The sequence below is a fragment of the Hydractinia symbiolongicarpus genome, chromosome 14 (genome assembly GCF_029227915.1).
Source record: "Hydractinia symbiolongicarpus strain clone_291-10 chromosome 14, HSymV2.1, whole genome shotgun sequence".
Lineage (NCBI taxonomy): Eukaryota > Metazoa > Cnidaria > Hydrozoa > Anthoathecata > Hydractiniidae > Hydractinia > Hydractinia symbiolongicarpus.
The window spans coordinates 6,588,110-6,606,592 of NC_079888.1; the positions used below are offsets into that span (position 1 = coordinate 6,588,110).

General features: G+C 32.9%; 1 protein-coding gene across 2 annotated transcripts; it reads left to right on the forward strand.

Moving 5' to 3' along the window:
• The first annotated feature begins 1,873 nt into the window (after positions 1-1,873).
• LOC130625556 (uncharacterized) lies at positions 1,874-17,513 on the forward strand. 2 transcript variants are annotated; one of them, XM_057440662.1, is made up of 20 exons: positions 1,874-2,121; positions 2,435-2,550; positions 3,921-4,410; positions 4,708-4,796; positions 5,568-6,033; positions 6,280-6,458; positions 6,870-7,230; positions 7,376-7,494; positions 7,609-8,053; positions 8,296-8,417; positions 9,054-9,612; positions 10,465-10,725; positions 11,967-12,242; positions 12,859-13,013; positions 13,366-13,615; positions 14,387-14,679; positions 14,764-14,957; positions 15,460-15,694; positions 15,786-15,892; positions 16,703-17,513. In XM_057440662.1, the coding sequence occupies exons 1-20, from the start codon at positions 2,064-2,066 to the stop codon at positions 16,908-16,910; spliced, it is 4,983 nt and encodes a 1,660-aa protein (XP_057296645.1). In that variant the 5' UTR covers positions 1,874-2,063; the 3' UTR covers positions 16,911-17,513. The 2 variants fall into 2 exon arrangements, with proteins under 2 accessions (XP_057296645.1, XP_057296646.1); XM_057440663.1 differs by lacking the exons at positions 1,874-2,121; positions 2,435-2,550 and having other exon boundaries at positions 4,088-4,219.
• Positions 17,514-18,483: the final 970 nt, after the last annotated feature.

Consider the following 18,483-nt stretch of genomic DNA (forward strand, 5'->3'; position numbering starts at 1 on the left):
CACTTAAAGGTTTGAGGCCAAATAACTTGGAAACAGGTTGGTGATGTCAGTCATTTTTCACCCCGTGTAGGTAACAAGAGACAACCTGGGACCAAATTGAGTAAGTTTCCCATACATGGGCGCCCGAATTTGTTCCAAAATGAACGGGTTGATAAGCTCATCAAAGAACCCTTAAACCTCAATCTGCAACCGTTTATTAAAATTACATGATTCCTTGCATTATTTTGATCAGCGTTTTAAGCTCTAGACAATAGAGGCAACGGGTAAACAAATTGCCGAAAAAATATGTTTTGTGTATGGACAAGTGATGGTTCTCTTCTATATTTATATAAATATAGAAGAGATAGTTATATAAATATTTATCAGATGCATTTTAATTATCAGATGGTTGCCACATGATTGCTAAGGGCATATATGGGTCCCAGTGTTAAATTGCACAAAATATTTCAAGGAAATAATAATCCGGCGGAATTACGTCATTTCTACTCCCTATGACATCATTAATTTATTTTCCTTACGTTCAACACCTTGAATGCATTATTCTACGTATAAGTTACAAATTTAATGACGTACGCGCTAATGTTTATGGAAGAACGGATCCTTTTATTTGTATCGTTAAAACACCACACTTCCTTGCAGATATGACGTCATCTTTAGTCCATAAGGTCATTAACATTATTTTTCTTCAAATCATCTTTTGACCCACAGTTCCGAAGCCTACCATAAAATAAAGGTCGTAGCATCATAAACGCGTGATTCAATTCTATTGGAAATTGGCAAATGGCGTATCCCAAGGAAAAATTTCTAACAAAAATGAGTTTTTAATATAATTATTGCGTTTTGGTAGGTTTTTCAATAATGTTCTGGCATTACTCATGACAACTCACAAAGCCGAATTTGTCTTAACATATTAATAATCTGCCGTTAGTTCTAATACGTTATTCAACAACAAGACTTTAACAAATGTACTCCAAATACTTATTGTCGTCGTATTTTTCACTTTAGAGCGAGTTTCGACCTTAAGGGCGGGATTTGACATTAGAAAAGATAACTATTTTTTGTGGCTTAAGCAGAAGATAAATTTTTTACATATACTTTGGAAGAACAGTTTATTTGCGGAAGAAAAATGTTATAACTTTCTTTTGCAGACCGTTTTTGGCGCAGTTGGTCCAACACCCCCAAAAAAATTCCGCAAGGCTACGCAGCTTTCCTTCTGTTTTTTTTTTATTTCATCATCTCTGTACATTCTTTTAAAATTTTCCCTTACGGTTATACTATCACATTCGAACAAAACATGTTTAACTAGCCGTCAGTTTAAAAGTTATTTGGAAAAACACGACATGCATAGCACGTCGTCGTTTTTATCGATTTTATTGAAATGAATTTATCATTGTTTGCTTCTTAAAAATCGCCGTCTCTTGTTATAGCTTCCATTTTAACATTTGATCTCGCCCGTTTGTTTTTCTTAGCCAATCAAATTTAAAGCTTTGATGTCTGCTGCGAGGTGCTCAATAATTTAAACAGAAAGAATAATCCAACAGCATAGCAATTGATTTTATTAGGAATAAAACAGTCCTGTTTATATTTTCATGGCCCTCCCTTTAATTAGCGTGTGTTTTTTTTGTTTTCTTTTATAAATTTTCTCACTTCACTGCGACTTCTTTGTTCCTATTCGATATGAAAAGATTTTAACTTCAAAAAATTCTTTGCAATAAAAAAAAATTTGGAAATGAAAAATAAAAATCACTGAATGAAATTTAATTGAATTTATATAAAATAATTGTTCTGGAACTATCTTTACATTTTTGTTTAAAATTTTTCATATCCTATTTTAATTTATACCAAGCTTGGTCATACTTTTATTGTGTTTTTTTTCTTTATACATCATCGTTGTTTTCTTTCTTTTTTTTTAATCAATTTGACAAACGATAAACAAAACAAGAATAAAATGCAAAATAATATATTGATACGTTACTTTAAGAAATTATGAGAACAAGCTTGCAAAATCGTAAAAAAGTGAAATTGGGAAATGAAATCTGTATGATTTTGTAAACTTTGGAGAAATGATAATCTTAATGATTTTGTGTGCTTTAATGCATAATTCGTTTGCTGAGTGGAAAAGTAAGGAAATTTGATTATGTGTCTTGTGATTCTTTTTTAATGTCGTCTGATGTCTGGATTAATGTGTATTTCTTTTTTCTGTGTAAAACAACTCCCTGTTGTTTACTTGTCTCCTCGAGTACTTCTTTTTTATAACTTTATTTGTTTGTGATGATAAGCGTACTACTTCGTGCATCGCTCACATAACGCTTGACAGTGAAAAACATTCGATTAGCAGTAGCCGCACTGTAACATCCTATTTATCCATTTGAATTCGCGTTAACATGCGTTCTCCTCCTTCCCCATTATGATGCAGTGTTTTACATTTTTTTAGACCTTTTTCCATACGGTTTTGCAAATGGAGATAGAAGACATTGTAGTGATGACGTAATGGAGTTTCAGTTACAACAACCTATGCTTTTGTTCTCAAAAGAGGCGAACAAAATTTATGTGAGTAAAAAGCATCTTTATGATTTTGTAAAAAGTATAACATCCTTGAATTATTGTAAATCTGATTTTAAGTGATGTAATGTCTTTATAACAAATACTTTTCGTTCATAACCGAAATAATAGAGCCAAAAAATAGTTTTCTCTTAGAATCGTTTTTCTCTCATTCGTACACCATTTCTTTGTTACACATACCGGAAATCTCCTCAGTTTTATTACTCGACCAATCTGATTTGTGTGCCTGGGAAGAAATTCTATGTTTACATACTCAAAAAAAACATATTCAAGCAAATTTAATTCTTAACGGTTTAAAAGTGTGATTCTCGTAAGTGAATGCTAGTCAAGACATGCTAGTCATGTCTACAGCGCTCTCGATAATTATCTCTCTATAGTGTCACATCTTCTCCTCTTCCTATGTCAATGTACAATTTGAGCGGGGTACCGATCAGGGACTTCAACTATAGAATAGAGAGAGGGGAAGAGAGATTGAAATTAATCAGCTACACGGTTCTTTGTATTCAAACAATGGGTTACGTTTTATCGGTTTATTTAAACCTACTTTTGTTGCTTAATTAGTATTTATTCCCGTTTACATCATTACAGTACAGTTAATTCCCTTTAATTCGAATCTCTATAACTCAAATATTTCTATAATTCGAACGAGTGCGTTTTACAATTCGAAACTTTCTATAATTCAAACAGTTTTTTTAGTCTCTTCATTCTCTCCCTAATTCGAATTAGGGAGAGAAAAGTGTAAACAAGGCTTTGACAAATCCGAATGTTTTTCTAATGTTCAAAAATTGTCTTTTGAACTTTATTTTCAAAACGAAAGCATTTTTCAAAGCATTTTTACATCGTTTGGTGTCGACCTGAGAAAATCACTTGGTGATGTAACTCGTCGAGTCTCTCCATGGTAAAGCAATCAAATATTCAACAATTTTTCAAATAAAGTTTCTTTTTTGTGTAAACTATGAAAATAAAGATTGAATGAAACTTGAACTATGTTTTCTTGATTTTGAAATTAACGGTATTTCTCTCTGTAATTCGAATCTTCTCTCTCTGAAGTTTAAATGTCGAATTACGGAGACCATCTATCATTCGAATGCCTATAATTCGAACAAGAACTCTTCCCCGTGGGAATTCGAATTACGGAGAGTCAACTGTAATTATATAGTTCTACATGTAAAGGGGATGTTTTAACTGGTTGCGAAATAAGAGCTGTAAATATGTTTTTTTGTTATTTAGTACCAAATATAACCAAATATTTTAAGTAAATATTCTTGTAAATAAAAATCGCTTTACAAGAAGATCGATGCCCAAAAATTAAATAAATAATTTTACATGCTATCTATTCTTTACAATTTTTTACATAGATTGATAAGAACGGATTAATCACAATGATGAAGCCACCTGTAAAGAATGTTGTGTTGTCAAGTTCAATAACCAGCTTTGCAGTTTACCACAAGCCTCTTGATAAATGTAGCAGGGGCGACATATTTTACAGAGAATCTTATAATACAACCATCCTCAACAAAGCGAGTTCATTCATTCGTCTGTACTCAAATCAAAGTTACGATATTGCGCAAGCTGTTTTAATAACCTATGAGAATGTTTACTCAACAGAAAATCCGAACGAGTTAAACACATTTCAAGTCGTTTTTGTTACAGACAGGTATTATACATTCGCCATTATAAATTATGCTGATTTGGAATCAAATAATGCGATTGTTGGTTCTTCTGAGCCGTTTTGTAGTTGGAAGGAATTTATAGATTCAGAAAATAGCAGTCAGTTAGCTTCTACATCGAATATCAATGTAACAGGCGTTCATGTGTATGAAATGACAAAAACATGCAAAATAATGAGTAAGTCTTTTTATCCACAAAAACTAATTTTCCGATGCTTTAAGGTCTTCCTTTGACGTATGTTTTGCTCAAAGTCTTTATCTCTTATCGGAAGGTGTATTTCATTGTTGTTTTTGTTGTTGTTGTCTTTCGTTGCTTCTTTGTGGGCTTTTTCCTTTGTTTTATAATGTGAAAAGAATGTTCAACTTTGAACAGCGATAACGTTTAAGAATGTACAAAAACAACTTGAATATCGGACATTTACTTTGTTTATCCTAATTTATGCGAAAATGATCTTTATTTGTATTTTATTTTCAGGTTTTTATCCGTATTACAGCAGCTTTGGTGTAAACACCGATCTTATAGACTCTGGAGTTGGAATGAAATATTATCAATCAAATTTGGTAGTAAGTAAAGAAATATTATCTATATTAAAATGCCCGTATAAGTCTGTCCATCTGCCTGTCTGTCTGTCACGCAAAATAGTAGCTTAGCTGCGCATGTAGAGAAAAGCACGCAATGTGGTATAAAAAAGAACAGGCAAAACCGTGGATTTTTCCACGGGCTAACGACTAGTCTATAATATTATCTCAAATTTGCGGGACTTATTTTTGTAATATTAGACTTTATAGGAAAAACTAAATTTCGCAAAATTGCACTTTTCAGGAAATCTCAAAATAATATTCTACAAATATGAGAAAAAATTGATTGTTCGCAGAAATAAGTAATTAAATCGAAAAAGCATTCAAAATTCTTGAAAACGATAGGTAAAGAGATACTGATTAAGAGGGATATATTTTTCTCAAAACATTTCTCTGCATCGTTTTCCTGAAAAATGGCTATCCAATCGCAGTTATTAATTATTTTTCTGTAAAAAAGCCAAACTCTGGTGAATTTCAAAATAAACTAAAAATGGCAAACATTAACATAAATTTGCCAGACTTTTTAAGTAGAAGTCTTGTCGATTGTAAGAGATTTGACGGTGTTGTTGGATCAATTTTTTCAAAGTACACTTCTGTGGTTAAACAAACTTTTAAAAAAGTGCCGAGAGTCAAAGATGTCAAATTTTAAAAGCGAGAATTATTTTATTTATATTTTATTTATTTTATTTATATTTCTTTATTACCTTAATTTTGTTGTCTTTACTAATAATTAAATATCGAAAATATGTTTTTTAGGGAGTCTTTCATTTATACGAAACATCCACAGCTGAAATTCGTGAAATGTTGCTCGAGTTTCACTTCCTAAGAGGCGATGAGTCTGCAATCGGTCGATATCGCGAAGTATATGATACCAACACACTCAACCGTGCCACAAATGAAATTCGTCAAGCCACTGGAAGTAACTTTACAGCCCAACGCGCCTATCTGCTTTCAATGACAGAATTCAAATTGTCCCAACCAACTGATGTTAGTTATCCACCGACATTACAAGTTTTAGTCGCACGTGACACCGATCTGGTTTATGCGACTTTTGTTTTTCACAAGCCATATGATGTGATGACAGAAAGCCATAATTATGATTATCCAAAACGTACTATATACATGCAAAATGATTGGTTAAAAACATGGCTTCTTTACAACAAGGATTTGTATTCTGCTGGCGCCTATGTTCTGCCGATACCTTTAAATGCCAAAAAGATTGGTATGCGTCATTAATTTTATATTAATCTTCTTGAACTGGTGTAAACGTGCACGAATTTTTTTATAAGCATAGTTGAACGTTTAGCCAATGTTGACAAAACTTCACAGAGGCTTGGGAATGTCTGTACGTTGCGTACATATTCTTGCAGGTAAAAAGCAGGACAATATGTAGCTATTATACGTAAAATAAACTAAATGTAAGTCCATGAAATACAAGGTAGCTTTTTTATTTCTTTTATTTGCGTAGAACTTTACCCATATGGTGAACAGAGCGGAGATGAGACAAAACCCAGCGAGGATTACCACGCCTTCAATAGATCTTTAATGGATGAAGTTGAAAATGAAATGACTCTTTTTAAGAAATCATATTCACCTTTGAATGCCATAAAACGGGTAGCATTTCCTAACATGAAGGAAGGGTTTTACGTAAGTATCAGTTGTATTCTAGGAAATTAACTATCGACAAAATTAGCTTCGGAAACGCGGTAAAACAAGATCTCTTACGTCAATTAAATTATTGCAGTGTCGGTTAACAATGTAACGAGAAAGTGTAATAAAAAAAATGACAAAAAAAATTTTTACTCTTTTTTCTTATGTGTACTTGTTAACCAGGTAAGACTCTAAAGTCAAGAAGATATTGTTACTTAATGGAAACAGTTTCAAGGAATCCGCTGTAATACTTAATTTCACTAGTTGTCTACATTTGTGCGCATGATATCGAGAGTTAATTTTTTAAAAACTAGCTATGTTGCTTCTTACTGCATAGCATAAAAAAATTTCGGTCCATACACATCCACAAAAATTGTTGTAAGCTGTAATTTTTGTTTTAATTTTTAGATCGCATGCTCAAGTAGAAGACGCATTTTAGATCTTTTTAACTTAACGTATAGAGAGACGAGTGATAATTTCACCCTTTTAAAAGCCACACAAGACATTAGGACTGCTCACAATTTAAATTTTTATCCAACCAAATGCGTCGTTATTACCATGAACGTAGGTTTTCCAATCAACAACGTGTTTCAAATCGTGTTTGCTATAAACGGGGAAACCATATACAGCATTACTAGAACTCCTTACAAATGGGGATATTTTCAGTACTATGTCTATTACAAGTACTGCAAGTTTTTTGGTCACGCAACAAAAAACGACATGAAAGCATCTGTCTCCTTGGTTACAAGAAGAAAGTGCCCTAAACCAGGTAAAGTTTGATTAATTTTACCTCTTCGTTAATTTAATTTTATTTTTTTATTGAGAAGGAACACATCATAGCAGTTTTTGCCATAACATTTTTTGAACCGCGGTGTTGCGAAGGATGATGCAGAAATAAATTTTGTTAATTTTAGTGACATACCCATTCGAAGGAAGATATGGTTACACTCATTCAACTGGCAGATTCCATACATTTTCCTATTACACGCAACGACCTGTGCCTTTTTTTACTTTAATGCGTGAAAAGCTTTTTGTGAGTATAAAATTTAGCCTTTTAAGCATTTTTTAACCATACCAACATTTTAAGTACTAGTGTATTATTTCAACAAGTGCTGGACCAAATTAAAAACACTTTTGATATCCACAGGTCAATGCAAAAGGGTTTGTATCAAATGAAGAGAGTTTATCAACAGAGACAACTGTGATGTCTTTCTATAAAGGTACTATTAGCAAGGCTCTCACAACGGAATACTCTGAAAGCTATCGGATTCTACAACAGGCTAGCAAAGATGTTCAAGCATTCTCATCAAACAATTTTACAGCAAAACACGCTTTTCTTATTGTGACTTCTGACTTTGGGGAAGGCAATTACGCTCAACTGGTTTTAGTTACCGACAAAAATCAAACGTATGCCATTTTGAATTATGAAGGAGAATTGATCAACGAAGGCTACGTTGGCTACTACGAACGCTTATGCATAGGGAAGACATACGCAGCAGGAAATGAGAGTAAAAAGTTGGTTTTCACTTCAAACATCAATGTACCTGGACGACATGTGATAAGACTCACACCCGATAGATGTAGCAAAACAAGTAAGGATTTTAAAAATATCACTCATCTGTTTAGTCAGCACTCGAATAAGCCTGAAATAAACTCACTTGTTCATGACATCATAGTATTTAAATTATTCAATGACAAGTAAGGATGATATAAATTTCTGTTTTCTAGTTTGTTACGATTATGTGATGATTTCTGAACACGTTTGAAAAATTTGATACCTTGTAAATAGTTGACTATATTTTCTTTGTTAAATTTTTACACTGTCTCACTGTAGGTTTGTTCCCGTACGGCAGTGCTGCGAATGATACAAAGATGAAGAGAGGCGATAATATTGCAGAGAAAGTTGTTTTAAAGACTCCTGTTCCTTTTTATACAAAAATGGAGGACACCTTTTATGTAAGTTATAAAAACAACACCACAAAACCAGTTGATGCCAATTGACATTTCTAATATTGGGCAAAATTGCCTGCATGAACTCCATTACGCATATGAAATTCCTGAAATTTAATACTAGCTTTAGAATAATTTTGCACGAGCTATAGTGTATCGAGCTTAAGAGCTTGCGCATTTTAAAGGAGGAAGATATGGTTATTTCGAAACAAAACTGTTAATATCGTTTAAACTGTAAGAAACAGATAATCTAGTTTTGTCAACTTCATTCCTATACGGCTGATGTTTAAATTTTACTTTGACACCTGCACCGGAAAATTCACTTCAAATTCACACTTTCAACTTGTCTTTACACTTCTTATACGTAAAAAAAGTCCGCTAAAAGTTCTACATTTCCCATTTAAAATAAATACAGTTGTTTTACATTGAAAGAAGATAAGAAAACATAATTATACCACAAGGAGCTTTGAAAAGTTGCACAACTTAAAGAATCGAAACGCGAAAAAACTGTATAAATGTCGCGTAATATTGCCTACTTGGGCGTTAAAAGGCGAAAAGTATCATTCGTCAAATTTTACTAACAAAATAAGTGCTGATAATTTTACTTGGTCAGTGGTTAATTTCTGGTTAATAATTGTTTAGATCAGCGTGAACGGTTTGATATCAATTGGAATTCCGGTTACGTGGAAATTACCTAAAACTGCTAACTTTAAACTTTATCCAGGAAACAAATATCTCTACCCAGGTAATGTATTAACGCCATATCATACAAACTTGGATACTACACACAGTGGCGCTATATACTACAGAGAAACGCAAGAACCAGACATCATTTCCAGCATCAATACCGACCTTAATTCTTTTTTCAACTTCTCTTCCACTCGCTATGCTTTCATTGTGACTTATATTGATGTTCCAAAACACAATGCTCAACATGAAAAAAATTCTTTTCAAATCATACTTGCGCATGATGGTGTAAACCATTCTTATGTGATGTATAAATACACGCAACTAAACAGTGTGGATGTCCATCCTGTTCTCCTGTCGATGGAATATTGCTTGGTAGTAGAAACAGAACAATTTATAAAGAGCGCAACATCTCTTGTCAGAGCTTCTAACACTAATGAACAAGGAAAAATTATAGCAAAAATACAAGATGGTGGATTATGTGATCAATACAGCGATGCGGTCAACAATCCAGGTATAGAGTTTTCAAATGGGTGTAACTGTATTTATAATTGAAAATTATAGGTGTGATTTCTGTCAAAATTGCATATGTTGAGATAAGGTAGTTGTATTAAACAAAACCTTGTTGACATTTTGATTTTTAATTGCATCAAGATGGATCGTTTTTAGATAGACCCAGATTTAAATCAAGAAATAAATATATGGCAACCATAATAGGCCTGTACGAAAGTGAAAATGAGCAAATTTTCTTCCTGATGACAGTTGCCAAAATAAGAGACATGTTTTCAACTGTTTTGAAATATAATTTAAAATTATTATTTTGAAAATTATAAACAACTAAACATCTGTATTTTAGAGTCTTAATGTAAACGTTTAAGTATGGCAAACCCTGTTCTTAAATTTGCATATGTTCTTTATTTCTTTTCTTTTTATAAGATTGTACAGCTCTACATCTAGCATTCTTGTTTCAGGCAAATTTACGCGTAGAATGTCTCGGTTGGAAGCGGTTTTTAATTTTCCTTTCCTGGAATACATTTCGAATCAGTTGATTAAGGAAGCATACATTAGAAGCGAAAGAAGTACACGTAATTTTTAGAATAATAAACAACAAGAGTCAGCTACTGGTGGTATAAAAATGTTCATTTAAATGTCACCTTAAATAAGCACAGAGTAAAATAAAATTTCTGAAAAGTAGATTTGAGAAAATAATTTTTCGTAAAATATTTAAACGGCTTATAAGCATAAAAAATCCTGGCGAACTATCCCAACATAATTTAGTCGCGAAAAGCATTCTTTATTAATTTCTTTTTCTTTTTTATTTAAACTAAGGTACTTACGCTATAGTTTTTCTTGAAATCTTTTTCAGATGGGAAACCAGAAGCCTTTCAACTACTCAAGTTAGGATATGATTTTGCATCTTTCGTTTGGAAAAAAGCAATGAATCATCCTCAGCAAATCATGACATTCAAAAAGGGCGATTGGGAAGGAAAGTCAAGTAATTCCTGCCCTGGTGAACTTTCAAGTTATATGGAAGTTCTTTACCTACGAATCAATCAAACATACCATGTGGAACTTCTGACAGAATCCGGATCAAGCAATTTAGAACTTTCAACCAAAAATAAGTTAGGTTAGAACGATACTTGTTTTCGATTTAAACACTGTAAACCAATTTTTTGTTTTTTAACACCACAGGCTCAATGTGACTTACGTTTCTGTGTATTTCGCAGACTGGACTGTTGCTTAGTTGTGTCTTGTTAACTAACTTCTTTAAGGGATCAAACTTATATGTTTGCTTGCTCAGTTGTTCGCTAAGCAAAATCTCCGCTCTGCCTAAATTTCGTTTTTCGTCGTACGAAACCTATTGATTCTTGTGATAAGAAAGGTTTTGTTGTCTTTTTTGCTTACACGAGACTGGTTATTGCTTATGAGTTTGGTTTGTATTTTTTGAAAGCACCTGGTATTTCTGTAGCTTGCAAAAGTTGAGAGGTTGTAGATAGGCGCATACATGTGTTGCCGTTTCCTAAATATCATAATTCGTACGGGAATTCTGGGCAAAATTATGAAATTAAATTGATGTTCCATCATTTTACAAAGGTGCAAGCAGAAATTTAATAATTCACTCGTGCGCAAATTAATACGAAAAAGAGAATTATATTTTTCAGAAAAATTAAAATAAAAAAAGTCATTGGTTTTAAAACTAAAAACAACCCGAGTCTAAATTTCCCCATGAATTAAGAACAATACAGAATGTAACTTCTTTGTTTTATATTTATATTTATACTGGCTCGAAAAAAACTTGATTTGACGTCACCATCTTTTTCATCACGCTTTTTTTCACCATTTTGTGGAAAACAGAAACAAGTCCCAGTCACTAACGAAAACCGAGAAATCCCCAGGGTGCATGCTATAAGAAAAACAGCGTTTTGTACAAAATAAGAAAATTTGAAAGCAAACCAAAAAAAATTTTAACATGACGCAGAAGTCGTTATTATCTTCAGGGAGCGATATAAACATCTCATCTTCAATGTGAACTTTTTTGCAACTTTTGTTTTATGGTTTTTAAATTCGGTAGCATGTGCGTAATTTTCAATTTTGTTAGTCTGTTACGGTTAAATGGTTTTTAATTTCTATTTCACTTTAAGCCTCGCTCTCAAGAAGTGACAAACGTAAATAATCAAATAAACCGTTAGAGCTGGTTATGCATTTGCACTATGATTCTGAAAATTTCGGACTTTATTAAATTTTTACTAAACATGTCAAATATTTTAATACTTGTTTTTCATCAGATGTTTTTAAAAAAATTTGGCACACATCAAAAGAAATAAACTCGGAAAGTGAATAATCAATAACTGCCTAGTTAAATTTTAGACGCTGTTAAAGACGTGCATTTTACTCAAGATGGCACCAAAGCTACGATGGATTGGAACATTGAATCCCACTTAATTGCCGAAATCTCTGGTTTCTACTTTTCTTTGACACACAGATCAACTGATAACGATGAGTTAATAAAACTTAACTTTACGAGTTTTGATGTAACATATTCGTTCAATGGAACAATAGGTTCTGTTCATTATTTTGAAATCACGACATGGCTTCACAATCAAGCTAGTTCTGTTAAAAATGCAACGTACACCTTTACAGAAGGTAATGACTTCTTTACTACCAAGTTTCTTGACCCTGAGAGGCAAAATTAACTAAATTCATGTCATAGAATATGGTAAACTACTCATAGATAGAAATAAGCTTAATGTTTATTATTAGGGTATAACAATACAGTTAACTACTGCTTCAGTTTTTGTTACAAGAAATTTCAGAAAGAGTAGTTTTCAATCACTTCGTAATGAAAAAATCAAACTGGCAACCTACCTAGGATTTTCAGCTACCAATTGTTTCTTGTTTATCTTCGGTTTTAATGCTTAATTAATATGTAATTTATACTAGCTATATAGCTAAAAATTTAGCTAGCAAAAACACATCCTGGGTAAGGGTACAACGTATGTTTCTTGTCCTCATTAGTGTTTTATTTATACGTTGTGTTTATAGTTTTGAAGCAATAAAGTTAAGGACCCTGACGTTAGCAAAGACGCGCCAAAGCACCAAAAATTTTAATAAATAGTAAAAATTGTTTCCATTTTTGACAGTACAAGCGAGTAATTATAACGTATTTAAGTTTTTTTTACATCAGTAACGAAAATTTGACGAAGATTTTCTGGAAATCCTTGCTTGTCTTTTTCTCCAATAAGCTTTGTTTTGATTTTAGAATCAAAATCGGATGTATCAGAGTTGATCATTATTATATCATTATCCAGCGCAGCCTTCGTGATCATTCTTGTTTTGACTGTACTGTTCTATTACAAAAGAAAAAAAGCTAAAAGAAAAGCCAACAGATTTTTATTATCACATGGCTCGAACAAGGTAAGAAATAATGAATACATGTTTCAATTTATGGTAACTACAAATTCTGACGTAATATATTAGCGTGAACATTTTTTTTGCCAGTTAGTCACGCAACAATTAGTGCACAAATGCATTGACACCATTTTTCAAATTTGATATTTTAATTCTTAGTTCATTTTTATTGTTACACACATATCTATATTATATTATTCGTTGTTATGTCTTTGTTAGTCAAGTTAAAAACTGGTGTTGTAATCAAAAAACGCAATTTTTTTCGCACCTGTAATATAGAAATGACCACCATCCAAGTAAATTTTCATGTTACCCTGATTTTCCACGTGTTAATAACTAGTTTGTAATAATTTTCTAGATTGATCCAGATCGAAGTATTCTTGAACAATGCAACAATCTATACTACGATCCAAAATTTGAATTTCCAAGGCATAACATTTATTTGTTAAAAGTTCTTGGAGAAGGCACGTTTGGCCAAGTTTGGATGGCTTCTGCAGCAGGCTTAGAATGGTTTCGTCCAAGGGCAAATAAAACAAAAAAGAGCGCTATTAAAAAGGCTTTGTCTACAAGAAGAAGTAAAAAGGTCGTAGCCGTAAAAACGTTAAAAGGTTTGTTGAGAGATGCATAATTTCCTAATCATACAAAAAAATAAAGGAAAAATATTTCTTTAAACTCTGCAAAAATTTATTTTGATTTAGCAGACATTAACACGCTAACAGTGAACACTACATTTTGACAGGATGCTTTCATTATAGTAGAACTCTAAATACATATCTTTTCGGAAATTTTTATAAACGAGATAGACATAATAAGCGAATGGGTTTCTTTTGGCAAATTGCAACTTTCTTTTATGAATTAAACAAGAAACTGAAGCGGTTTTAACACTCACAATAAGACAACAGATAAATAAATTTCTTGAAAAAAATAATTAAAAAACCATCAAAATATCCGTATAAACGGATACAGCGAATATTGATCGATACGGCGCCCTAATTAAATTTGTTGTTGCATCCGCGGAACTCTGTTGCATATTAAACACTCTCACCCAGGGGTGTTACTAAATAACTGCGTAGACAAAAAAGAATACGCTGTAAACATTTTTTAAAAGCGAGCTGAAAGCAAATTCCTACACCTTTTTATAAACATAAGAGTGTCTAAAAAGGTTGTATAAAGAGGTTCAATCGAAGTTGTTACCGGCCTTAAAAATAAGGTGCGAAAAATCAAATATGCCGTTGATTTCCTATTAAATTTTTTTTTGAATGTTTAAATTTTTTTTCGCGAACAATACACAGTGGCACAGTGTATTATTAACGCGAGATCATCACTGCTGACATCACAAAATCTCCGAATATGTTTTTGTTCATCATCTTCAATAATAGGAAATGCTACAGACGCAGAATACAAAGATCTGGCAAACGAATTAAAGCTGCTGATACACATTGGCGAACATAGAAATATTGTGAATTTGCTAGGTGCTTGCACAAAGGGCGAAGATTTGTTAGTTTTGCTTGAATATTGTGCAAATGGAGCTTTGCTCAGTTACGTTCGGTTGCATCGTGATGATTTTGAATTGAACTGGCATCGTCTTGAAAGTAAAGAAGTAAACTGGTATCAGTTAACTTGGATTGGTGTGCAAGTAGCTGATGGAATGAACTTTCTGGAACAACATAACGTAAGGTCTTATAAGTTTGCTTCATAGTTTTTTAGAGATTATGGTACAAAATAAGATTGAAATATGATTCCTGTACATGCTTAGTGTGTTCATCGTGATCTCGCTGCTCGAAACGTTCTCCTTAATGATGAGATGGTGGTAAAAGTCGCTGATTTTGGTCTTGCAAGGGATACTACCGGAGAAAATTATTACAAAAAGGAATCTGAAGGGATGCTCCCTATGAAATGGATGGCACCTGAAGCAATTGTTGACCAGAAGTATACTTCGAAGAGTGACGTGTAAGTTCCATTTGAAATAAATATTCGGAAGTAGATAGAAATTAAAAGACACTTTATATTTATATTTATAGATAGACAGACCAGTTAGACAGACCAGAGAGACAGACCAGTTAGACAGACCAGGTAGACAGACCAGGTAAATAGATCAGGTAAAGTGACCAGGTGGGAAGCGTTAAAAAATATTACTACAGAATACGTCTACAAAGACCAGAAAAGGATGTAAAGAGAGTGGCTAGGCTGGACCCATTTAGCTTTTAAAGCTTGTATTTAATAAAATAATTAAGAAGTAATCAAATTTTAAACAGTTTAATATAGAGTTGTTTAAAATCTAAATTTGCAGCTGTGCGCTAACATATTTTAACCAGAAGTGTACCTTATGGTTCAACTGTTGCAGATTTTTAATATTTCGATATTACTTTGAAAGAGATGATTGACTTTTATATATTTTACTTTACCTGATATACCTTGTATATTTTACCTCCAAACGCTACTTGCCTACTAGGTGGTCATATGGTGTCCTTCTGTGGGAAATGTTTTCACTAGGTTTGGGCCCGTATCCAGGGATTCAGAATGAAGATGTTTTGAAATACATTAAAACTGGTAGAAGAATGGAAAAGCCAAAAAACTGTCCTGATGATGTGTACGAAATAATGCTTCAATGCTGGTCTGTTGCAGTTGACCTCCGACCAACATTCATTAACCTTAGAAACATGATGGACGGTATCTTGTTGAAAAATGTAAGTTTATGTTATTTGTGATGGGCCATTATCCTTCACAAAGAAACTTTTTAACTTTATTGGTTGTCTAATAAATTATATTTTCTTTCAGGAAGAAAGCTTTCACTCGAAACACACCATGGCCAGTTTATATAAAATCAATTATGCTCCGAAAAAACAAACAAATTCAAATCCTAGATATACCAACACCTTGCCAGTGTAAGTTTACTTGATGTATGTTATCCAACGCTACCCAACTATGAACCATCGAGGTGTTGTTCTCAACCACCAATCGCGCGTTACGTTTTAATTATTTGTCAACTAAAAAAGGAGTCTTTTCAAAACAGGGGTGTCCTTTGATTGTTACGTAACGATTAATAATATTTTCCGATCGGATCAAGTATGAACACAGGTAGTCTACTGAATAATTGTCGTCCCTTTAGTGTTTGATGAGTTCCCACCCCTCGCTTATTTATTTCTTGAGATCAGCAAAGTATTTTAGTTATTAGAAGCATCCAACTAATTAAATTTTGCTTGTAATCAAATTAAAGCAGTATGTCAACAATGCATCAAATCTACAGAAACGCATCACAAACAATGTTCCACTACCATGACATGCCATTCAAGTGAAAAAAGCAACTTTAAAGATTTGTATTCGCAATATCCATGTTTTCTACTCCTCGCCCACTTCCTCCTAATTTTTCCAGCCCACGCACACAGTTGTTAGTTTTAAATAGAGTTCAAACACCTTTGTTTGTTCCAGCCCATAGTTGAAACAGACAGAAATGTATAAAATGTATATAAATAGAAATATTTATAATAAATACTTTGTTATAATGGACTAGCTTTTGTTGAAGCATAGAAATTTTATTACAAATGTGTGCAATATAAAGCAAAATATTCTTGCCAAAAAGAAAATTCCCTTTCAACTTAGCGTGACAATGCCACGTATATAACGCTTGCTTACTTTGAGGTTAGTGAAGATAAAATTATTTATAACTGTGCCAATTCATTATCTTTCGTATTTAGACAACCTGCAAAAACCGAGACGAATGAAATAGAGAATGAAGACTTGTATTTGACACTTGGTGCTGATGGCGAAGCTCCATCAACTGAAACAAAAGAAACACTCAAGATGGCGGTGTTAGAAGAAAATGATGAAAACTATATCGTTCCTGAGAATATGGCGTGTGATACTGACAGTTTATACTTGGTGATGAACAAAGAAATAGAATGATTACATTCTCAATATTCTACGTGAGAATGCCAGGACGTCCAACCTTGTCAATTTAATAGCTTACAAATGACAATGCAATGTAAAATAACGATTTAGTATGTCATACGCGTTTTCTAAGGATAGTAGTAAACGACACACATGTTTCAAACTTTTGGAAAAGCTGTCCAAAGCTATACGCTTTTATCTTTTATCTTATAAGCAACAAGAGGTTGAAATCCTTCAAATACAAAGCAACTGATAAGCAACAGCCAAGCTTTAATTGGGTAAATGAAAAAGAAGGGAAAATATAGAGAACGATATCCCAAGACATGTTTTGTTAAAAGTTGCGTTATTTTCGTTTAGAAAAGTTGATTAAAACTAAATAATTTTGATCGGCGCAGTAGCCTAACTAAGCAAGGAATCTGTTCATGTAGTCAGGCAGATAGCTAATGAGCCGAGCCTTTAAAAGAGAGAAATTATGTAGGTTGTAAGTTTCTTTTATTTTTCTCTACGTGAGAGGGGTCAGAATAATGTAACTGTGTTGTTTTTTATCTAAGGGTTTGCACTAAAAAAACTTGTGTGTAAATTTAGAGAGAAAAATAGATAAAAGTATTTATCTAATAATGGTAGTTTTACTGAGTACTCTTCTCAACAATGGTCTAATAAACAGGGTAGAGAGTATTTAATTCGATATTGGTATTGCATAACTCCCTTTTTGCTAAATTTGTGTTGGGTGTTTTATCTGCTAAGCAACTTCGAAAATAAGCCAGTGGTACAGATTTTTTATGGGTTTTGCGTTCTTACAATGCCATATCATATGCGCACAAGAATACTGCGTCGTAGTCCAATGACTTGACCTTTATTTTGAAAATGGGACCCATGAGAAGTTGTAGATTTTATGTACCAACCCTTAAAACTGCTAAATCGTAAGCTTAGCTCGATATTAACTTTTTAAAAAGCGAAAAAATATGCTGGGAATGTTTTTTTTGTGGCAATGTGTAACGAATAATTCTCTTAACCCTTTTCGGTCCAGGAGGAGGAGGGAGGGGTGTAAGAGCATGTGACTAATCCGCCCTGCAAATTTTTTCCGATTTTACCCAATAATTGGAAAACTACGGGCAATGTAAAAACAGGAAAATATTTTAAATAACTTTTATTTAGCTATCTAGCAGAATGTGAAAACTCGCTTTAGAAATAAAGTAATTGAATTTAGATAGTAGCATTTAAACAAACTTTAAGCTTTCGATGACGTCACAGAAAATAAGCTGACGCAAGTACAAATGTATTGCCGCTATATTCTTCCTTTTGTGACGTACTATAACTATGCCAAATTTAATTCAATATGAATAAGCCCATGAAAAGTTATTAAGGGGGAATGCCCCCGGTCATAATATAAACCCGGACCAAATAGGATTCGTAATTAATTTTTAACTAATCCCCAGGGGCGGAATTTCAAAATCAAACTTAAGGATACCATCTTCATAAAATCATACTGAAAAATGAATCTGAAATAGATCTGGAATATTATTACACGTGGCGTTGAAAGCTAAAATATTCACTATCTGGTTAAAACGTTTACAATAAAAATTTTAAT

Excerpts from the sequence above, each read along its gene's own strand:
- LOC130625556 (XM_057440662.1), top strand. The coding sequence starts at position 2,064 with ATGATAATCTTAATGATTTTGTGTGCTTTAATGCATAATTCGTTTGCT. Across the intron at positions 2,122-2,434 it reads TTCGTTTGCTGAGTGGAAAA|ACCTTTTTCCATACGGTTTT; the intron begins GTAAGGAAATTT and ends ACATTTTTTTAG. Across the intron at positions 8,054-8,295 it reads CGATAGATGTAGCAAAACAA|GTTTGTTCCCGTACGGCAGT; the intron begins GTAAGGATTTTA and ends GTCTCACTGTAG.